General features: G+C 35.6%; 3 protein-coding genes across 3 annotated transcripts; 2 read left to right on the top strand and 1 right to left on the bottom strand.

The window, feature by feature from the left end:
* Positions 1-1601: 1601 nt before the first annotated feature.
* On the top strand, positions 1602-4514 carry LOC132307247 (uncharacterized). Its single transcript, XM_059804957.1, has 4 exons — positions 1602-3326; positions 3458-3721; positions 3895-4014; positions 4132-4514. The coding sequence occupies exons 1-4, from the start codon at positions 2157-2159 to the stop codon at positions 4180-4182; spliced, it is 1605 nt and encodes a 534-aa protein (XP_059660940.1). The 5' UTR covers positions 1602-2156; the 3' UTR covers positions 4183-4514.
* Positions 4515-7518: 3004 nt separating this feature from the next.
* On the top strand, positions 7519-10060 carry LOC132307248 (pentatricopeptide repeat-containing protein At2g20710, mitochondrial-like). The gene is made up of 2 exons (XM_059804958.1): positions 7519-7862; positions 8691-10060. Exons 1-2 carry the CDS (start codon positions 7584-7586, stop codon positions 9879-9881), a joined length of 1470 nt encoding a protein of 489 aa, XP_059660941.1. The 5' UTR covers positions 7519-7583; the 3' UTR covers positions 9882-10060.
* Positions 10061-15545: 5485 nt separating this feature from the next.
* Positions 15546-18878, bottom strand: LOC132307249 (E3 ubiquitin-protein ligase RMA1H1-like). The gene is made up of 2 exons (XM_059804959.1): positions 18686-18878; positions 15546-16563 (listed from the first exon to the last, which is right to left on the bottom strand). Exon 2 carries the CDS (start codon positions 16556-16558, stop codon positions 15767-15769), a length of 792 nt encoding a protein of 263 aa, XP_059660942.1. The 5' UTR covers positions 16559-16563; positions 18686-18878; the 3' UTR covers positions 15546-15766.
* Between the last annotated feature and the right edge of the window lie 824 nt (positions 18879-19702).

Here is a 19702-nt window from a genome sequence, read left to right as displayed (position 1 = left end):
TGGGTAAAATATTTGAAATCTAATTCCATATACAGATGAAATCATTTCACTGGAGAGTTATGCCAAAGGTTCTCTCTATTCAAGTCGACCTTGCACCTTCTTTCAAATGAATTGATAAATGCGGATTGTGGTGGTGTTGCAGCGGTGGTGGTGCAGCCGCTTCTTGTGGCGGGTAAGAGAGAATGAATACATATGGAGAGAGAGGATAGAGTTTTTGTAAGGGGAGAGTTTATGGTACTTTTGTCATTTCACGGTTTGCTAATTTTTTTTATTATTTTATAAAATAAGAATATATTAGTCATTTAACCAGCATTTCATCGAATCGAACTCCAACCACATTGGGGGCAGGTTTCTATAATTTTTAAAATATTAAAGATATTACTTGTAATTATACCTAATTTGGAGAGAGGTAAGTGATATTTTTTCAAATAATAATATAAAAATAATATCACAACAATTTTAAAATAAGTAAAAAAATTAATATCACAACCGATTTAAAGAAATGTATTAGCAGAAATTTAAATTCTATGCACAGTTACATCGCATGCTATTGTGAACTTGTGATGATGGGGGCGCACCTACGGTCCGCCCACCTGCTTATCTGGGTGACTCACCCAACACAAAGACGGAGTCAAAATTTTAATTAACAAGGGACACAGTTTAAAAAAGAAATAAAAATTCAACTAACATTGATATAACAGGCCAAAAAAAAAAAAATGGGATAAATTTTGAAAATTAAGATAAATTTTAAAAGAAAAAAAAAATTATAGTATGATTCGAAAAGGAAAATATGACTTTTTTTTAAAGAAATTTAAAAAACAAAAGAAAGAAAAAGTTAAGATAATTTTAGAAATTAAAAATTTAGGAAGGGCTATATATAATTTTTCATACATACTAAAAAAAATTACAAATTAACTATATATATTCTATTGGCCAGGGCCAAGTCTCTTAGGCTTTAATTGACTCCGCCCCCGTTCAAACGCTTTTCTAATTAGGCCCGTGATACCGAATCAAGAATTGGATCTGATTTGATACCAATTATAATTGGTGAGCACTTGCCAATTTATCAAAAAACTTAAACTATTAGATAATACTATATACCCATTTATTTATATTCCTTTCACTTTCTATCCTAATTCTATATGAAACAAATACCCTTGTACCAAACTTATCCTATACGGCCACCAGCACTCCTCGTAACTAAATTTAAGCTATCAGATTAATTAGGTACTTACCTGATTAACTTAATTTAATGTAACATTTTAATTAGGTACTTACGTCATAAAAATAAAAAGAAAAAGAAAAAAGACATCCAGCTACAAATTTATTTCGTCGTTTCATCCTTATCCAACACCACGCGAAGTCTATTGATATCCAGATTCCCCAAAAAATTCGAATCTGACCTTTCCATCACTATCCTCTCTCACCTTAATAAAACGCAACCGCAATCATCGACCTTTTATTGAAAATCATCAACCTCAATATTACATCCAACGGATCAGCGTAGTTGACACTTTTATTTACGTACTTCTCCCAAACTACTCCATTTATACCCGAGTCTTGCGTTTGTCTGCTTAACTTGAAAATTTATCCAGCCCAAAAACAGTTCAATTCTGTTGGGGTCTCTCTCTCTAATTGCTTTCTCTCTCAGATCTTCGTATTTTTGGCCCCCTATATCTTCTCTCTCCATCTTTGTTTCTCTCTCCTGACAGAGCTTCGAAGCATTCTTCACTGCAACTAATGGAGATGGCAATGGAGGACTCTCGGTCGCATGCCGTTCTCTCCACTGTTCATCAGGTACTCGCTGTTGCGGATCAAATAGCTCGACCGTTTACCATAAAGCCTATACAGTGTACGCAACGAAGTTGTAAATTTAGGGTTTGTTAGATTTATTACTAGCATTTTTAATATCGTTTCTTGCGATCGTATTTTCACAAATTGAACTTGCTCAACGACTTTAGGGTTCTCAAAAATTCACGCTTCTCACTGTTAATCTCGTGTCAGAATTTGGTAATTTGATGTTTTTGTTGTGAATGGAGCTCTAATATTTGAAAATTTTAGGAGTTTACGGAGTGTCGTTTGTGAAATTTGAGATTTCTAGGGTTTCATATGTTGGTGGAAATTCTGAATTTATGTTCTAGGGTTTGAAACTTTGAATGGCGGGAAGGGGAGAATTGGGGTTTCTGAAGACTGGTGGTGCTTGTAGTTTACGAGAACAATTAGCAAGAACTACTCTCCGAAATGTCAGATCGCGGGGGCATACATACGTTGAGCTTAGGGAAGATGGGAAGAGATTCATCTTTTTCTGTACTTTGTGTATGGCCCCGTGTTATAGTGATTCTGTGTTGTTTGATCATTTGAAGGGCAATCTACACGCTGAAAGGTATGCTGCTGCTAAAGCTACTTTGTTAAAACCAAATCCTTGGCCGTTTAATGATGGGGTACTTTTCTTTTACAATTCGTCTGAACAAGATGATAACTTGCCTATTTCAAATGGTAATCAAATTAGCTTGTTGGACACTCACAGTGATGATGACAATGATCTTGCTATTGTTGCTCATGGTGAGAAGTCCAGTAACACTGGTGATGGCCGTGGCAGGCATAATGAGTTTGGTTGTATTAGTAACTTATACTCCATAGGAAATGATGCAGGCTGTGATAAGTACTTGAATGGAAATCGGAGCAATTGGGATTTGGTTATTCCTGGTGTTATGTTGAAGGATGAAATATTGGATTTAGAAGTGGGATTAATGGGTGTTGGGAAAATTGCTGCTAGATTCCTTCAGAACGAAGAGTTTTCAAGTGACATTACTAGAATATGGTGTGAATGGCTGGGGAAGGAAGACTTTGGTGATGAGGATGCCCTTACGGTTCAAGAGCATGATTTTGCTGTCGTGATTTTCACTTATAATTACGATTTAGGTAGAAGGGGATTCTTTGATGACGTGAAGTATTTGCTATCTTCTAGTCCTCTGGCTGAAATTGATCATATTGAAGGCGGTAGAAAGAAAAGAAGGAAATCGTTTTCTGATCCAGAGGATATTAGTCAGTCTTTGAGTAATCAATATGAGTCTTCTGGGGAAGATTCTCAATCTTCAAACAGTTCCAATTCAAGATCACTGTTAGACGGATATGATGATCAGCTTTTACACTCAAGAATTGTATCAAGCAAGGCCATAAGGCGAGAGTTGAGGCGACAACAACAGATAGCCGCAGAAAGAATGTGTGATCTCTGTCAACACAAAATGCTTCCGGGTAAAGATGTAGCAGCACTTCTGAACACAAAGACAGGAAGACTTGCTTGCAGCAGTAGAAATGTGAATGGGGTATATATTTCGATGTGGATTGTGTCTATTTTCCCTTTGCCATTATTCTCTTTTTGTTTTAAGGCCCAATACATTCATTTCTATACTCCTTGTGGCCTGTTACTCTCTGTTGAATTGGAAATTTCATGCAGGCATTTCATCTGTTCCATATTTCCTGCCTTATACACTGGATACTTCTCTGCGAGTACGAAATATTGGCAAAGCCTTCAGATGGTCCCGAAGTGAAGAGGAGATCTAGGAGAAAAAGCGGAACCAAGTTCAAGGAAGTAAGAAAGGAGAATGAGATTGGAACTGTAAGAAAGCAAATTTATTCTGTGTTCTGCCCAGAGTGTCAGGGAACTGGTATAAACGTCAAGGGAGATGAACTGGAAAAACCGACTTTCCCTCTTTCCGAGGTTTGCACATGGAACAAGTTCCCATCCACATTTCTCTTTGAAATCTTCATTTCTCCATTGATGATTTTTCCATTTTTCATGATTTGATTTTTTCTTGCAATTTGTGCTCATACACTCTTATGGACAGAGCTTAAGTTCTTCTTGAAGTTTTAAGGGTTCCTTTGTTGGTTCAGATATTCAAATATAAAATAAAAATGAGTGATGCACATAGACAATGGATGAGAACTCCTGAAGTACTACCGAATTGCTCAACGGGATTTCATTTTCCTTCCAGTTCCAAAGAAACACTTCAGGTTTTGACATTTCTGATCAAAAATCTCCTTTTTTCTTAGTAAAGAAATAAAAGTCACTAGTGTTATTTATTTAATTATTTGGTTTTTTTTTTTCTCTTTCCAATCTCCTATTCTCAGGAAAAGGTGTTGCCACTGAAGCTGCTACGTTTCTATCACGCTCGTGAATAGAGCTGGACTCAGAGTTCATCAGCTTCACAGCAAGTAATGTTCTTCCTGTTAATGGCAGTTAGATCTTACCCCTAACAGACCCCTAAGTTGTTGCAAGCTTAGTAGTGATTGTGAAAATCACAAATGGTAGTTTGAATAGGAATAGTTGTATCAAGGTAGTTACCTTTGTGGATAGATTTCTCATGAAACAGTGTATATTCCTGCTGTCTAACTGAGCTGCATATATCAGTACAGACTGCAAAAAAAAAAATTGTTCACATTGTAATTGTCTTGTTGGATAATGGTGGATTTGAGTTCAAATATATAGTAGATTACATTATATCTTTAACTTCTATGACGAAAATTTTTAGCCTAGAAATCCATTGTCTTGAGCACAATTCAAAGACGAGTGTGAAATGGATGCAGTATGCCTAATACTGCATGCATGGCATTAAGAATTTAAGATCACTATCCAGTAGTTGTCCCACTAATGCGGCATAGTGGGATGGACGGACTGCATGCAAGCGTAACCTTCTCCCTTACGCATATTTGCGAACGTAGTGGGAAAATATAAATCAAATAGAGAAGGAAGGGGTGCTAAGGTTCAGAGATAGAAAGGGGGATTGAGTAGTATAATAAGAGAGTCAACTCATGAGAGAGATGGGTTTTTGTAAAGATGAGAGGGTGAGACAAGAAAACACAAGGTGAGTAGGGAAGTAGGAATGCTTTAGAAGGTAGGGACACTTTCATTGAGTTCTGGTGTTGTGCTATTCTGTACTCTTTAATCTTTTAAAGTTTATAATGGGTCATTCTTTCTCATTCGTTGGTGCAACGTTAAGGTTGCTCCATTCTGACCTAGAGGTCACGAGTTGAAACAAGGAAATAGCTTCTCCTCATGTGGAGGTAAGGCTATGTATATCTGACTCTCTCCAAGTCCCGCAATGGTGGGAGTCTCGTGCACTAGGTATTTTTTTTTTGTGCGCGCGCGTGTTGCAGCTGAGTGATTGGATCTCAATTGGTATGCTCATTTACAAAAAATAAAAATAATAAAATTAAAAATTAAAAAAAAAAAAAGTGAAGAAAAAATTGGTATGCTCATTCTCAAAGATTGAAGAAGGGAGTTAAAAAATTAATCCATTCATCCAGCCTGTGGCAAGGCTGTTTGTGAGGCTTGTTGAGGCTCATGACACCTGGACAGAGCAGTGGAGTGGGGGATAATTTTAGGTTCTAAAGTCACTGAGAAAGGAAGCATGGGATGGGATTGTTTCCAGGGTTGGGTGTTGGTACAGATTTTTGGGTGTTTCTATTCTTTATCCTTTGTAACGATTGGTACTTGTTTTGTTAGGATGTTTGAGAAGCATGCTTGCCGTTTTATGCTTAGATGCAAGAGATTGTTGAAATTGTTGTGTCACAACAATTTGGCATACAGTAGTTTCAGCATGCAAGAGACCTAACATAATTGCTACTTTTTGCTGATTAGATGTATAATTTGTTGCTTAATCATTGGAGAGACGTAGATATGCATATGTAAGAAGTATTTGCTGGCTTGTTAGATTACCAAAAGTGTTTCTTCCAGCTACGTCGGTTATTACTGGCTCTTGCCGGCAGCTTCATAAAACAAGAGGTTACAGTTGACATTTCAACTGTGATTCATTTTGTTACTTTATTTATTACCAAATCCCAGTCTACCAGCCGGCCAAGTTTTATTTCATGGAAGACTAGGCGAGATATGCTATTAGCGGCATAATGCTATACATAATGCTATATTAACCTTTTACTTAGATCGTTCTCAAAACATGGGGAACTCTCACGAACTCAAGAATTTCATCTGCTTCTTAGTGGTTCTAGCTATGGTTCTTTCTCTCGTGGGAGGATCACAGGCGCGCCTGTTTGTTCAGACAGAGAGCCTGGGATTGAAATCTGCGACAAGGTTGAGAGAGTTGGTGATAATGCTGCCAGAGGGTGTACCGATGCCTCCATCGGGGACCAAGTCCTGGCATGAACTGATTTAAGAACAGCTGTGGAAAATGCCATTTTTTGCTAGTTCCCTGTGATTGTGGAAATGTTTATCTGATTATTCTTTCAATGTCATTCTTTTCTCCAACAAAGCTGAAGCTGTTGGTTTTTGTTGTGTGTTTAGCATGACTACTGACAAAGTTATTAAAACAGAGTAAGTTGGCCATTTGGTTTTATTAGCTGAATTGACTCATTCAGTTGCTAATATCTTTCTGCAAAAATATTTTACTAAATTTCCCTATAACTACTGTAAATCGTGCTTAAACAGTTGGCAGGTTTATGTTGTAGACACGATTTGTTGATGATTACTTTCCGATGAATTTGGAAATTAGCATCAAATATTTATCTATCAAATATAAGACCATAATAAAAAATATATTTAAATGTTCTGTTCACAGAATTTTCTGTAGCATTTATTTCATTTAGTGAGTGGTCTCTAAACCACTTTTTGGTTTGCTCTCATTCAATTCCATTTGGATTCTTCATCCTATTCTGAGTTACTGGGAAAACTTGAACAGTGTGTCCTTCATCTGTGATCCAACACATGAATTGTCCAAGCTCAAGTTAATTCAATTCTATCAAAACAAAATTCAGCTATTGAAGATGTATATGTCTTTTGAAGATCAAAGAGACCAAATGATTACTATTCTGGCAAAAAAAACTCACACTCACATTGTGATCGACAAGAAAAAAATGGTTTTAACCTAAGAATGATGTTCTCTGTCCCAATGTTATCTTCAAGAAAACTTCATTCTCGAGGCCCTTTTGAATGCTTCATAGATTTTTATTTGCAATTGTTAGAGCATCTGTTTGGCTTATCATAAAAAACAAGAAAGAGCTCTAGCAATAACACGTGACAAACTGAAAAGGCCTTTAAAATGGTTGTAATCTCAATCCTTGGGAGAGGAGAGCCGATGGGAGGAGAAAAACATTAAATTTAAAAATACTTAAATAATAATTTTTTTGAGTTTTTTTTATTCATTCATATATATATTTTGTTCTTTTTTGAAAAAAAAAATTCAAAGAAGTCCTATTTTTTAATTTTTCCATTTAAAAAACCATTAAATCCTACTACTAAGTGACAAATTTACGAACATGACAGCCTTGCGAACACGAGCACACCCAATCAAAAAGATGGGCACAATACCAATTAGGCTATTAAATTGAATGTATATCCCGTGGGAGATTAATAACATAGAAAGAAAGGGTCAAAATAGTCAATTAAATGTTCATTTTACTTAATACTCTTTCACTTTTGAGATGACTCCAGAATTTTTTTTTTTTTTTTTTTGACCTTTTCTCATTAATTTTTTATTTGTTTTTGTTTTTAGGTAAGAATAGTCGTCGGACAAACGCTTCCCTATTCTTGTAACCTTATTAGACCTCTCTCCTGTCCGTGACTGGCGATGAGTCTTCTTCTGTCGCGCTTTTCTTCGAACATATGGTGCGCTTGTTATGGTGTACCTAGAGCTTTTAGGGTTCTCTTATACTCTACCCAAACCCTAATCTCCTCATCTTCGAAGGACACTCTGTACGAGAGGATTTTAACTGCTGGAGAGCATAGGGGATCAATCGTCCCGGTCCTCGATCAGTGGGTTGAAGAAGGACGAACCTTCAACGAATATGATCTCAAAATCAAAATTAAGCTCCTCAGAAATTACAAACGCTTCTCTCATGCTCTTCAGGTCAGACCCATAACCTAGATTCACATTTATATGCGCGCGCGCACACACATATAATCATGATATACTTGTACATTCATGTATTTGATTTGAGTCATATAATGTGCTAGTTCCGTCCTAGATCTGGAAATGGAATGTATATAGTTACAACAAAGAAGCCATTAATTGTCGAATGCTATATCTTGTGGAAATCTGTTGAATGTGAACTGAAGTTATGATTACTATTTTCTACATTGAGGTTCAAAATGCTTAATTTAAAAGATAATAGTAATACATTTTATGAATTAAGAAGTGCAATGCTATAATTAGTACTAGAAGAAGAATGAAATTAAGAACCACATGAAGATCATTTCTGTATTTACGAGTTACCAATAGAAGGTTCAACTAAATAATACAGGTTAATTAGAACGAATTATGAAACATAAGAAGGTTAAAACAAGTGAGATCGAAACAATTGGGTGTGTGTGCACTACTTTTCTCCCACTGGTTATGCAATGAAATTTATGAGCTTTTTACTTGTAACATTTTGCTCAAAATTATTTTCTCACTACAAAATTTAACTTCATCGTCATTGGATTGTGTCCCTTGAATCTTGGTTCTTAATTAGAATGGATTATGAAACATAAGAAGGCGAAAACAAGTGGGTTCAAAACAATTGGGTGTCCACTACTCTTTCTTCACTGGTTATGCATTTTAGTTAGTAAGTTTTTTTCACTTGTGAGTGTATGGATGGGGCGATTATCTTGCTCAAAATTATTTTCTTCCTATATAATTTAACTTCATTGTCTTTGGCGTGTGTCCCTTTAATCTTGGTTGTTAGTCTTATTTCAGTTATCTGAATGGCTGAGGAACAAAAGGTACCTTCACCTATCGTCACCCGGTGATGTTGCTGTTCAGTTGGATTTGGTCTCAAAAGTTCATGGCTTGGAAGAGGCAGAGAAGTACTTTAGTAACATCCCAGACGGTTTGAGAACCTACCATGTTTACAGTGCTCTTTTAAATTGCTATGCATACGTGAAGTCAGTGCAGAAAGCAGAGACGATCATGCAGAAAATGAGGGAGTTGGGGTTTCTGAAAATATCACTGCCTTACAATGTTATGATGGACCTCTATGCCAAGATGGGAAAGCGCGAGAAATTAGATGCCCTCTTTCAAGAAATGGAAGAGAGGGGAATGGTTCATGACAAAGCCACATCCTATATTCGGTTAAATTCATTTGTAACTGCTTCTGACATAGAGGGAATGGAGAAGCTTCTTATGAAGATTGAATCCGATCCTCTGTTCACCCTGCATTGGAATACTTATGTCATTGCAGCAACTGGTTACTTGAAAGCTGGCCGTGTAGAAAAAACTTTGGAAATGCTGAAGAAATCCGAGCAACTCTGTGTCTGTGATGGTAAAAGAAGACGCTTTGCTTATGGAATTCTCCTTACAATTTATGCTAGTCTGGCTAGAAAAGATGAGGTGTATCGCCTATGGTATTTGCTCAAGAAAATGGGGAAAGTAAACAATAAGGGCTATTTTCGTATGATAAGCTCATTAGTCAAATTGGATGACATTGATGGAGCTGAGACAATCTTTGAGGAGTGGGAATCTCAGTGCTCGTCCTTTGATTTTCAAATTCCAAACTTGCTGATCAACGTTTATAGCAAGAAAGGGCTTTTGGAGAAGGCTGAAGCATTCGTAAAAAGGGCTGTAGAGAGAGGAGGGAAGGAGCCTCCGGCCGGAACATGGGATCATCTGGCAACTGGATACTATAAAGATAATCAGATGGCAAAGGCAGTGGAGAACATGAAGAAAGCAATCTCGGCCAATCCATGCGGATGGAAACTAAACCGTGTTACTTTGAAGGCATGCCTAGAATTCTTGGAAAAGAATGGGCACGTGGAAGCAATAGAGGAGTTCACAAGATTACTTGGTGAACATGGTCATTTCTCATATTTGCCTGGAGAAAATGATATCAAAGAAAATTCTGCTAGGTTAAAATATTTAAATAAGTTTTCAAAACTTCTTAGCCGTTAAATTGTGAGGTGTGAAAAATTATGTAAGGGTGATCATCTCTCTGTGAGCGTGCACATAGATGAACTTGCACGTAGGGAGGCTGTAAAGGCTTTAGGACAGTGCAATATAATGCGCTTCTCCATTATACAAGCCAGAAGCTTTTGTATTCTTTACTTTATATTCAGTATTAATTTTATATATTTACTGGCCTAATATTTTATATAATAGATATTACACTCTCTCTATGTTACTTGAATAGAATTAAAAATTAAAAATACTCAAAATCCCCAACAAATTCTGCACCCAAACACACTTGATGCAGTGGAGAGGGATGATCAGGAAGTTCATTTAAAAAGAAATGTGGTGGAGTAAAATTACGAAGGCAAAAGCTGGACTATATAGTAACCTTTAGCATGACCTTTACTGGAGTTTTTGTTTAAGTGTGGATACCTCCACTAACAAGTAGACCTATTCCGCAAGCCGATTTGTGTAGCCGAATGTGCATTTGTCTCTTTGATGCCGTGGATAAATCCATGTGTGAGTCCACGGAAATTGATTTAAATCTTAAGATTGCTGAGCTTAAATTTGCTGCCCTTTGATTTCATGATTCTTATTCTCATGGCAGGTATCTGAATGGATGAACAATAGATCACATGTATTCCTTTTACCTAGAGATGTTACATTTCGGCTTGGATTATCCTTTCAAAAATCGCAGAAGATAAAAGATATGGATTTTGCTCGAACACCACTTTCTTACAATTTTATGCCGGAAACTTCGATTCATGTTTCATCAGGGATTACTGTGTATGTCAGAATGACAATGAAGATGAAGTGCCTGGCAGGTTGAATTTGTACAAGAAGCTGGAAATTTGAAGTATGAGCTTAGTGTGATAAGCTCACTTCAAGTTGATCATGGGCCAACTTTTATAAGCCTGTGCAAAGCTAAGACCTACTAGTCTCATGGAAATCTTCAATTAGAAGATATCAAGGTTTTAATTTGGTGATCTGGAACTCCTTCAGCTGAAAACTTGGACACAGTATGTTGAAAGAAGTATTGAACAATCAAAAAGTTCCAAAAAGGATAACAACATTGATTTATTCACGTTCAGTTATGATAATGATATATACCGTCATGCAATTCCCAATTTATACATATGTTAGGATAGTGTCACGGACTTGGACTTGTACGCCCGTGTGACACCTGCGTGGCGTAACCTCCCGGTGCGAGGACTAACACTAGTCACGACGATCTGCCCCAAATTTTGAGTAAAACAAAAACAAACCAATGCCTACACATTCTTATGGCAAGACATGAATATGAATCCTCTCAGCAAGGTCCATCCAAGGATGGTCATGTATCTGTGATGAACCAACCATCAGCGCCTTGAATTGTACCACGCATGACTTATCCTGCCAAAAGACTACTAAGAAAAACTCACTTTCAAGCTTTAACCAACACTCAATCCAACTTCTTTTTCTTTTTATTTTGTGTTTGTGTGTGTGTGTGTGTGTGTGTGTGTGTGTGTGTGAGAGAGAGAGAGAGAGAGAGAGAGGAAGGAAAAGACTACACACAAGAAACAGAAGATAAGTCCATCCCAATTGGTGACTACCCTAAATTTATGCTTCATCTAACTCAATAAATCCAAACCATGCCCATGTGCTGGCAAAGGCATTGCTTTGGCCAGATGCAAAAGCAACTCTACCCATTCTTTACAGCCTTATCTTATTCATTTTTCTACTCAAATTGAATATGTTATCCTTCTGTTAATTTTTAATTTTTTTATTTTTTTTCCTTCAGAATTATCACAATGGTTATGACAAAGAAAGTTGTTGACTTCTGGTTAAGCGGAGAGTGATTAATATAAGAGTAATTTTATTGCGAGAGCGTTTTCGCAAAAAGTCTAAGGAGCTCTTGCTTATTGGTTACACGATTTTTTTTTTAGGAATGAGTAAATTGAGTAATGTTATTATGAGAAAGTCTAAGGAGCTCCTGCTTATTGGTTACACGATTTCTTTTTTAGGAATGAGTAAATTGAGTAATGTTATTATGAGAGCGCTCTCGCAAAAAGTCTAAAGAGTTCCGCTTATTAGCTACACGATTCCTTTTTTAGGAATTTAGGAGAGAATTAATTAAGAAAGAATTTTTTGTAATAAGGAAACAAATAATCCTTTTTTTTTTCTTTTTTTTTTTTCTCCACGTTCTCTCTTTCTCTGTCTTGGTTACCCTCAACCAATCCGTCTCTTTCTCTCTCTTAGTTAATCCATTCTTGAAATATTTGATATTACAACTTTTTTCATAACTTATTCAATTGTTAAGTATTTCGAATTTTAAGAACTAAATGAAAAGGTAAGGAATCCAAACCCTTTTATAAAAATCAGATTGGAGGAGTTATAAAATTGTTCTTCAATTTTGTTTGTACAGAAAGCAACTACTCTACTATGGTGAGGAATAAGAGCATCTGTTCTTTATTTCTCATGGCCATATTAGGTGCCCGCCCTTGAGTTTGAAATGCTGTTTGTTGAAAGCTCTAAAATCATGAAGTACTTAGAGTATGCATTATAAATACACATAATAGTCTTAAGTTCATTATAGTGATGAGACCAGCAGAGAAAAAGTTGGCCAAAATCAAGCCTCCAAGCTTTACAATATCAAATCTTTCAATAATGGGATAAAGGATGTAATGTGGGGAGAAATAACCAATAATGGTTGAGAGTTAACCAAGAGAGAGAAAGAGACAAATTGGTTAAGGGTGTTAACCAAGAGAGAATGTGAAGAGGAGAGAAAAAGAGAATTATTTGTTTCCTTATTACAAATGATTTTTTCTTAATTAATTCTCTCCCCCAAATTCCTAACTCAATTTATGCTTCATCTAACTCAATAAATCCAAACCATGCCCTATGTGCTGGCAAAGGCATTGCTTTGGCCAGATGCAAAAGCGACTCTACCCATTCTTTATAGCCTTATCTTCTTCATTTTTCTACTCAAATTGAATATGTTATCCTTCTGTTAATTTTTTATTTTTTTTTCCTTCTGAATTATCACAATGGTTATGACAAAGAAAGTTGTTGACTTCGTGTTAAGAGGAGAGTAATTAATACAAGAGTAATGCTATTACGAGCGCTCTCGGAAAAAGTCTAAAGAGCTCCGCTTATTAGCTACACGATTCTTTTTTTAGGAATTTAGGAGATAATTAATTAATAAAGAATTTTTTGTAATAAGGAAATAAATAATTCTTTTTTCTCTATATTCTCTTCACGTTCTCTCTTTCTCTCTCTTGGTTAATCCATTCTTGAAAGATTTGATATTACAGCTTTTTTCATACCTTATTCAATTGTTAAGTATTTCGAATTTTAAGAACTAAATGAAAAGGTAAGGATCCAAACCCTTTTATAAAAATCAGATTGGAGGAGTTATAAAATTGTTCTTTAGTTTTGTTTGTAGAGAAAGTAACAACTCTACTCTAGTTCAACCGTACGGTGAGGAATAAGAGCATCTGTTCTTTATTTCTCATGGCCATATTAGGTGTCCACCCTTGAGTTTGAACTGTTGTTTGTTGGAAGCTCTAAAATCATGAAGTACTTAGAGTATGCATTATAAATACACATAATAGTCTCAAGTTCATTATAGTGATGAGACCGGTAGAGAAAAAATTGGCCAAAATCAGGCCTTCAAGCTTTACAATATCAAATCTTTCAATAATGGGATAAAGAATGTAATTTCAATAATGGGATAAAGAATGTAATGTGGCAAGAAATAACCAAGAATGGTTGAGGGACCTAACCAAGAGATAGAAAGAGACAAATTGGTTGAGGGTGTTAAACAAGAGAGAGAACGTGGAGAGAAAAGAGAAAAAGAGGATTATTTGTTTTCTTATTACAAATGATTCTTTCTTAACTAATTCTCTCTCCCAAATTCTTAAAAAAGGAATTGTGTGGTTAATAAACAGGAGCTCTTTAGACTTTTTGCATTACCCAGAATATAATTATCATACTTACATTGATTGCGGAATTATAATTATGAGACAATACATGACAGTTTGGCAAAAAGGTCATAACATAGGTTTTGGTATTTGTTCTGCAATTAAGTCTTCAAGATTGAGACATGTTAACCGACAAACTAAATGATTAGAGACATTCTTTATATAATTTTATGCTCACTAGTCTTTCAGTGAAAAGGACTGCATGACTAGACCTTGTATATAGCCAATCAAGATTTGTGCTTATAAACTGAAACAATTGAAAGTTGATGCAGTAAGAAAATTTTCAATCAAGAAGTCAAACTCGTTTTGTATGGCCAATAAAGATTTAAGCCAAAAAACTGAAACAATTGAAATTAAGTTGATGCAGTAAGAATATTTTCAATCAAAAGTCCTCAACAATCACAGTGAAAACAAAACTTTTGTAATTAAAGTAAGTGACACAAGTCAAGAGCAGGTAAGCCTAGATTTTTTATTTTTTATTTTTTCCCGATAATTAAGCCTAGATTGTTTGCTCTGTGTTGTGGAAATAAAAAGTTGAAAGCAATCACCATCCACTTCACAATGGTTTGTTTACCTAATCACACACTGCAATCTACACATAATACACATATGCCACAGAGTCATGGCTACTGCATATGCAGATCAGTCACTCGAAGATTTATTATTTATGAAACGATTATTTAAACATGTTGAACTATCTAACCATGCTTTTAACACCCTTAACATTAATAAAATTGTGTATTCTCAAGAGCAGGTAAATTCTTAATTTAAACAGACAACCAACACTTGTGTTAACATATGATCGATGAGCTTTGAACGTTGGTTGCAAGTGGTGGCAACATATGATCGATGAACTTTGAAAGTTAGTTAAAAAATACGTTAATTTTATTGCTGAGTTCTTACCTTGTCCGTGTTTTACTTTTTTTAAAAAAAAAATTTACAGTGTCAAATGGTGCAACCAACAGACAAATATAAGCCTGTAGGGCAAACAATAAGAGCATAGGACATACCGACTGGTAGTAATTGAGAGAGAGGCACACGGCACTTAACAAGAACTAAGCAAGCTTTTGGCCACTTCCCATAATGTGAACGCAGGCATCAGTGGCAATGTAGAAGGGACAATTCTAGCCAGAACTCGGAAACAACCTTTTTGGCCACTTCCCCCTGCCTTAGCTGGAGGCATCAATGGTTATGTAGAGACATACAACGACAATGAGTAAGCCAAACAAGATGTATCGCTCTCTCTTCTTGGAAGTTTCTCCTCCCAAAACCTCCATAGCCACCACCATCATTTCTAATACCATCGTAACTACCATCACAAACAACAATTTGTTAATACATAAAAAAGTAAAAAAGACGAGCAAATGAAAACGACATTTGATTAGCAATGATGATGGGTAGGCTCACCTTATTTACAAACAAGATAGAAGCACAAGGTGGTTTTGTAGGTAACACAACCAGGACCACCCACTGAATACACAAGATGAAGAGGAGGACCTGATATATCATCACAACCACCTTCTGACAATAAATTGTAGATGTTCACCAAGAATTAATATGCCATGTGCCGTAGATTTGACTCTTTATCTATGAAGAGGTTTTCTCAATGTCAATGTTGCCTTATAAGTAAATCCCCAAAAAATGTATTTTTATAGTTGTGTTTAGATTATGAATATTCTTGAATATGCAGTAGAAGTAGACAGAATTTAGAACATGCACAATTCACTTGAGGTCACTATAATCTTCAAAAATCTACAATCTTTATCATAAGCTCTTTTTATAAGGTCAGAATTGAACTTATAATTATACATAGCAGCACAAGAATTTCAAAAGCTCTATTTTCTGGCTGAATTCATGTACTGTTCGTATGTTTATACCCATAATTTTTACAATTATACAGTGGATAGGAAGAAGAGAGAGGAGTGACTAGAACATGAGAAGACAGAAAACCATGCAACAGCAGAGGAAGAAACAAACTCTGCTGAGTGACTTATCAGCCTGCATAACATGCCTTCTCACTCTAGGACTACTGCTTCCTGCTAAATGATACGAATTTGGATAATTATATGAAGTTGTTTCTGAGTTGCCAGATATCCTTGCGTAAAACATTTCCCCAAACATGCCAATCACCGGGTGGAACAAACTAGTCATTGTCGTGCCAGCAATGCTAAGCATGGGCATTTCAGCATTATTGCTGCCAGGGTGAGGGTAATATGGTTGTTGCTGTTGTTGAGGATAAGTGCGATGATTAAGTTGATGAGCTGTATGCAAGCTTGTGGAAGTGGCTGTTATCAGCGTTTGGACCCTGCATCTGGGACTAGGAGGTCTGCATGGTATGGCTATACCAAGATGTGGGGACTTGCTTGCGGATGACTTTGTAGTTTTTCCGCGACCATAGAGCGGGACTAAAGTTTTTTGTGAAACTTCAGCTTTGCATACAGGGCATTGTGGCTGTTTCTGGTCAGAATTTTCAGCAGAGAGACTCTGGGAATGAATCCATTTGTAGATGCACGGCCAGCAATAGAGGTGACCGCAAAGGGTGATCACAGGGTCCTGCACAAAATCTAAGCAGATGTTGCAGTCGAAACCACCAGACTGACTGTTTTCAGATCCATCGACCATGGCTGGGGCAGTATTCCACTTCTCCAGGGAAGTCATATCTTCCCTATTGGACTCATGTTGTGCCACAGCCTCTTGGGGGTACTGCTCCATGGACATTGGGTCTGTTTGGCAGGACGAAAAAGGAGGGTTAGGATCCTGATTTTATTGAACACACGTAAAGAAACATTATTTATGAAGAAAATAAACTTAATGTTGCCTACAAGAAGCTGAAGATATGTCATGTCAATGTTTGTTATAGATTGTTTGACACAAATAACTCAATTCAGAGAGAATTAATCTCTCAAGTAAGGTAAATATTTCAAAGAGGGAAGTGTACCAAAACAAATGATACAATTCAGATCCAGTTCTATATGTCCCTTACTTAACTTGAAAAACAGAGGTCCCAATCAATTGAAAATTAGACTTTAATTAATCAATACACTAAAAATTTTGTAGGTGAGAATTAGGTAGAACATAAATTCTGAAACAAAGCATCCAATCAAACATAGCGAAGCTCGACCAACCATGGGCTTCATCTAATGGACTCCCTTCATCCAACTACCAACCTAAATTTCAATAGGTTGGGAACCTAACAATGCACAATAAATTCTACAAGAATATTAGCCAAAAATCACATAATGAAGTCTTAATTCGTTAAAAGGAAATTTCATCAAGATCCTTCTAGAAGGAACACAGATTCTATTATTTGGCCATGATAAACATCTTGTGACCTTTATTTGTTTAAGTCAAATTATTAACATTAAGATCAGGAGAATATTTGCAATTTAATGACGAGGTTACTACAATAAATAAACAAATAAATCAACTTTAGGTTCAATATGATTATATTAGAAACAGAAATAAATTAACTCTAGAGATGCATATATTACAATTGACTACTCTAGTTATGTGTATTAATGAAGAGACAGGAGCCTTATCATTTAAATAAGAGGAGTTAGATCTGGTAAACACTGAGTTATGAAATCCAAACCCTTTAACAATTGCTATTATGTGGTGTTCAATGTTTGACTCTTCCAATAAGAGTATCCCTAAATTTCAATATTAATAAGTTCAAATGTTAGATGTTAGATGTTATATTCCATTCCTCCATAGATACTCAATGATATAATATTCTTAACCAGTACCTTGTACGACCCTCTATCAGGTTTATCCATCAAACCTTCTCAAAGATGCCCGTTTACTATATCAAGATCCTGAATTTAATTGAAAGATAGCACCCACACTAAATAAAATTGAAAAAATTATATATATATATTGTTACTTGAAAGGTTTAGTTACTAATTGACTACCGCAAAGGTGTATCGATAAAATTTCTTGATTGAAGGAAGAAGTTGGTTCAAATGATCTCTGCAGCACCTACTAGCTATAACCCGGTTTGTGGGAAAAATATCACAGACCATAAAATAAGAACTTGGGAATTTAAAACCAGATTGGGTAGCAAATTGATTGTGTTGGTTCCATCATTCAAGCTTACTCCCACTATGGACGGGAGAAAAATTGCTTTATTTAGGCCCCACCGATTGTTTTCACTAGAGGTGTTTGTGGCCAATTGATGCTTCTAAAAGAATCAATGTTGGACTTAATGGATCCTTAGCTAGTCATTCAAGAATTGGTCATTGAGGAGCTTTGAAGAGCCAAAAACTCAGTATGGTTGGCAAGTTAAGTGGTTGTGAGGTTATTCTTAGTTCAGTCCATCAAAGGTGATTTTTTGGTACCATGGAAGCACCAAATAATTTATATATATGTGTGTGTGTGTGTGTGTGTGTGCGCGCGCTCAATTCATTGCATAAAGCCTTGTCCTTGCAAATTGAAAGTAAAATTCCATTCTTACAAAGACATAAGAAAGAATTGAAGTCGAAACAGAGAGAAATTCTGCAAATGTCAATAAAAATGAGGTTTCTTTCACAATTAGTCTCCAATATTCATATACCAACAGCTTGAAAAGAACAAGAAGAAACCCAAAAGCAAAGAAACGAACAACAAAATCTTTATATACATACACACACACATATACATGCATATACATATATAACACAAGAATTACTAATATCTAAAAAAGAGGGAACACGCTGAGATCATCTGAGATCCATACTCTTCTCTCTCTCTCTTTTCTTGAACAAAATCGAAACTTTCTTCCTCAATCGTTCAGAAAATAAGCATGAAGATCTAAAGAGAAAAAACAGAGACCTACAGGTATAAAGAGTTAGAGAAAGACATGCATACCGATAGTCAAGTGAGAGACTGTGCTTTGAAACCGCGTGAGTCGAAATTAATGGCGTATAGACGAGGCAATGCTAACTGGGAGAGAGAGGGAGAGAGTTTTAGAGAGAGAGTTTTAGGGAAGCACAGAAGAAGCGTGGTAAAGGAGGAGAGGGGTTTGTGCTATATAAGGATGATATGATGAGAGATGATAAGAGAGCATATATAGCCAAGAGCATTGGATAAACATTACCTATACGGCGATTCCTGTCCCCGATGACGTTTTTGCACTCATTGCCGCGCCTTTCATGTGATAGACTCTCTCCCCCACTACTCTTTTTCCTTTTCTTTTTTTTTTTTCTCTTTTTCTTTTTCTTTTTCTTTTCTTTTTTATAAAAAAATTAACTCAATATTTACAATATTCTTTCCAATGTTTTTTTTTAGGGTAACCTATGATGTTTGGGTAAATTATAAAAAAAAATTAACTCAATTTTTGTTGTTCAATTAAAAAAAAAAAAAAAAAAAAAAAAAAAAAAAAAAAGTAAAATTGTCATTTTATAAAATTTGGTCAACGAGTCTATTTGAGAGAAAATGTTAGGTCGTGTCATTGAGCACCCATATCAAATCTTAAACGAGATCAAATTAATAAATGTTGAACAATCTATAAGACTATAATTTGTCCAAACCTTATGAATGATTGTTTCCATCATATGACATTAATACTCTGTTTAGCGGGAAATAAAAAAGTTCGATGGAAGAGAAAGAAGAATGGGTGGATGAAACATCCTAGGGAAGAGATTGTGTATTTTCTTGGATAAATAATAATAGAATAAGCTCATAATTTACTATGTTAGTTCAGAGAATAAAAAATAAAAAGTTTTAATTATTTTTACCATTATATCTAATAATATTTATAATATTATAATTTATAAATGATAACTTGTATAATTTAGGATATTAATTAATTTAAAATTTTTATAATAATTCATTTGCCTTCTCTCTTTTATTTTGTCCAAAAATAGACTGATAAAAATTTGTAAA

Source organism: Cornus florida, unplaced genomic scaffold (assembly GCF_030987335.1).
Source record: "Cornus florida cultivar Cherokee Brave unplaced genomic scaffold, ASM3098733v1 CherokeeBrave_3.0.0_Hap2_Chr05, whole genome shotgun sequence".
Taxonomy (NCBI): Eukaryota; Viridiplantae; Streptophyta; class Magnoliopsida; order Cornales; family Cornaceae; genus Cornus; species Cornus florida.
The sequence above is the reverse complement of the archived record's forward strand: the minus strand, read 5'-3'. Positions and strand labels throughout refer to the sequence as shown.

Coding starts and splice junctions, on each gene's coding strand:
- LOC132307247 (XM_059804957.1), top strand. CDS start 2,157: ATGGCGGGAAGGGGAGAATTGGGGTTTCTGAAGACTGGTGGTGCTTGT. Junction 3,327..3,457: donor GCAGTAGAAATGTGAATGGG/GTATATATTTCG, acceptor AATTTCATGCAG/GCATTTCATCTGTTCCATAT. Junction 4,015..4,131: donor GTTCCAAAGAAACACTTCAG/GTTTTGACATTT, acceptor TCCTATTCTCAG/GAAAAGGTGTTGCCACTGAA.
- LOC132307248 (XM_059804958.1), top strand. CDS start 7,584: ATGAGTCTTCTTCTGTCGCGCTTTTCTTCGAACATATGGTGCGCTTGT. Junction 7,863..8,690: donor GCTTCTCTCATGCTCTTCAG/GTCAGACCCATA, acceptor GTCTTATTTCAG/TTATCTGAATGGCTGAGGAA.
- LOC132307249 (XM_059804959.1), bottom strand. CDS start 16,558: ATGTCCATGGAGCAGTACCCCCAAGAGGCTGTGGCACAACATGAGTCC.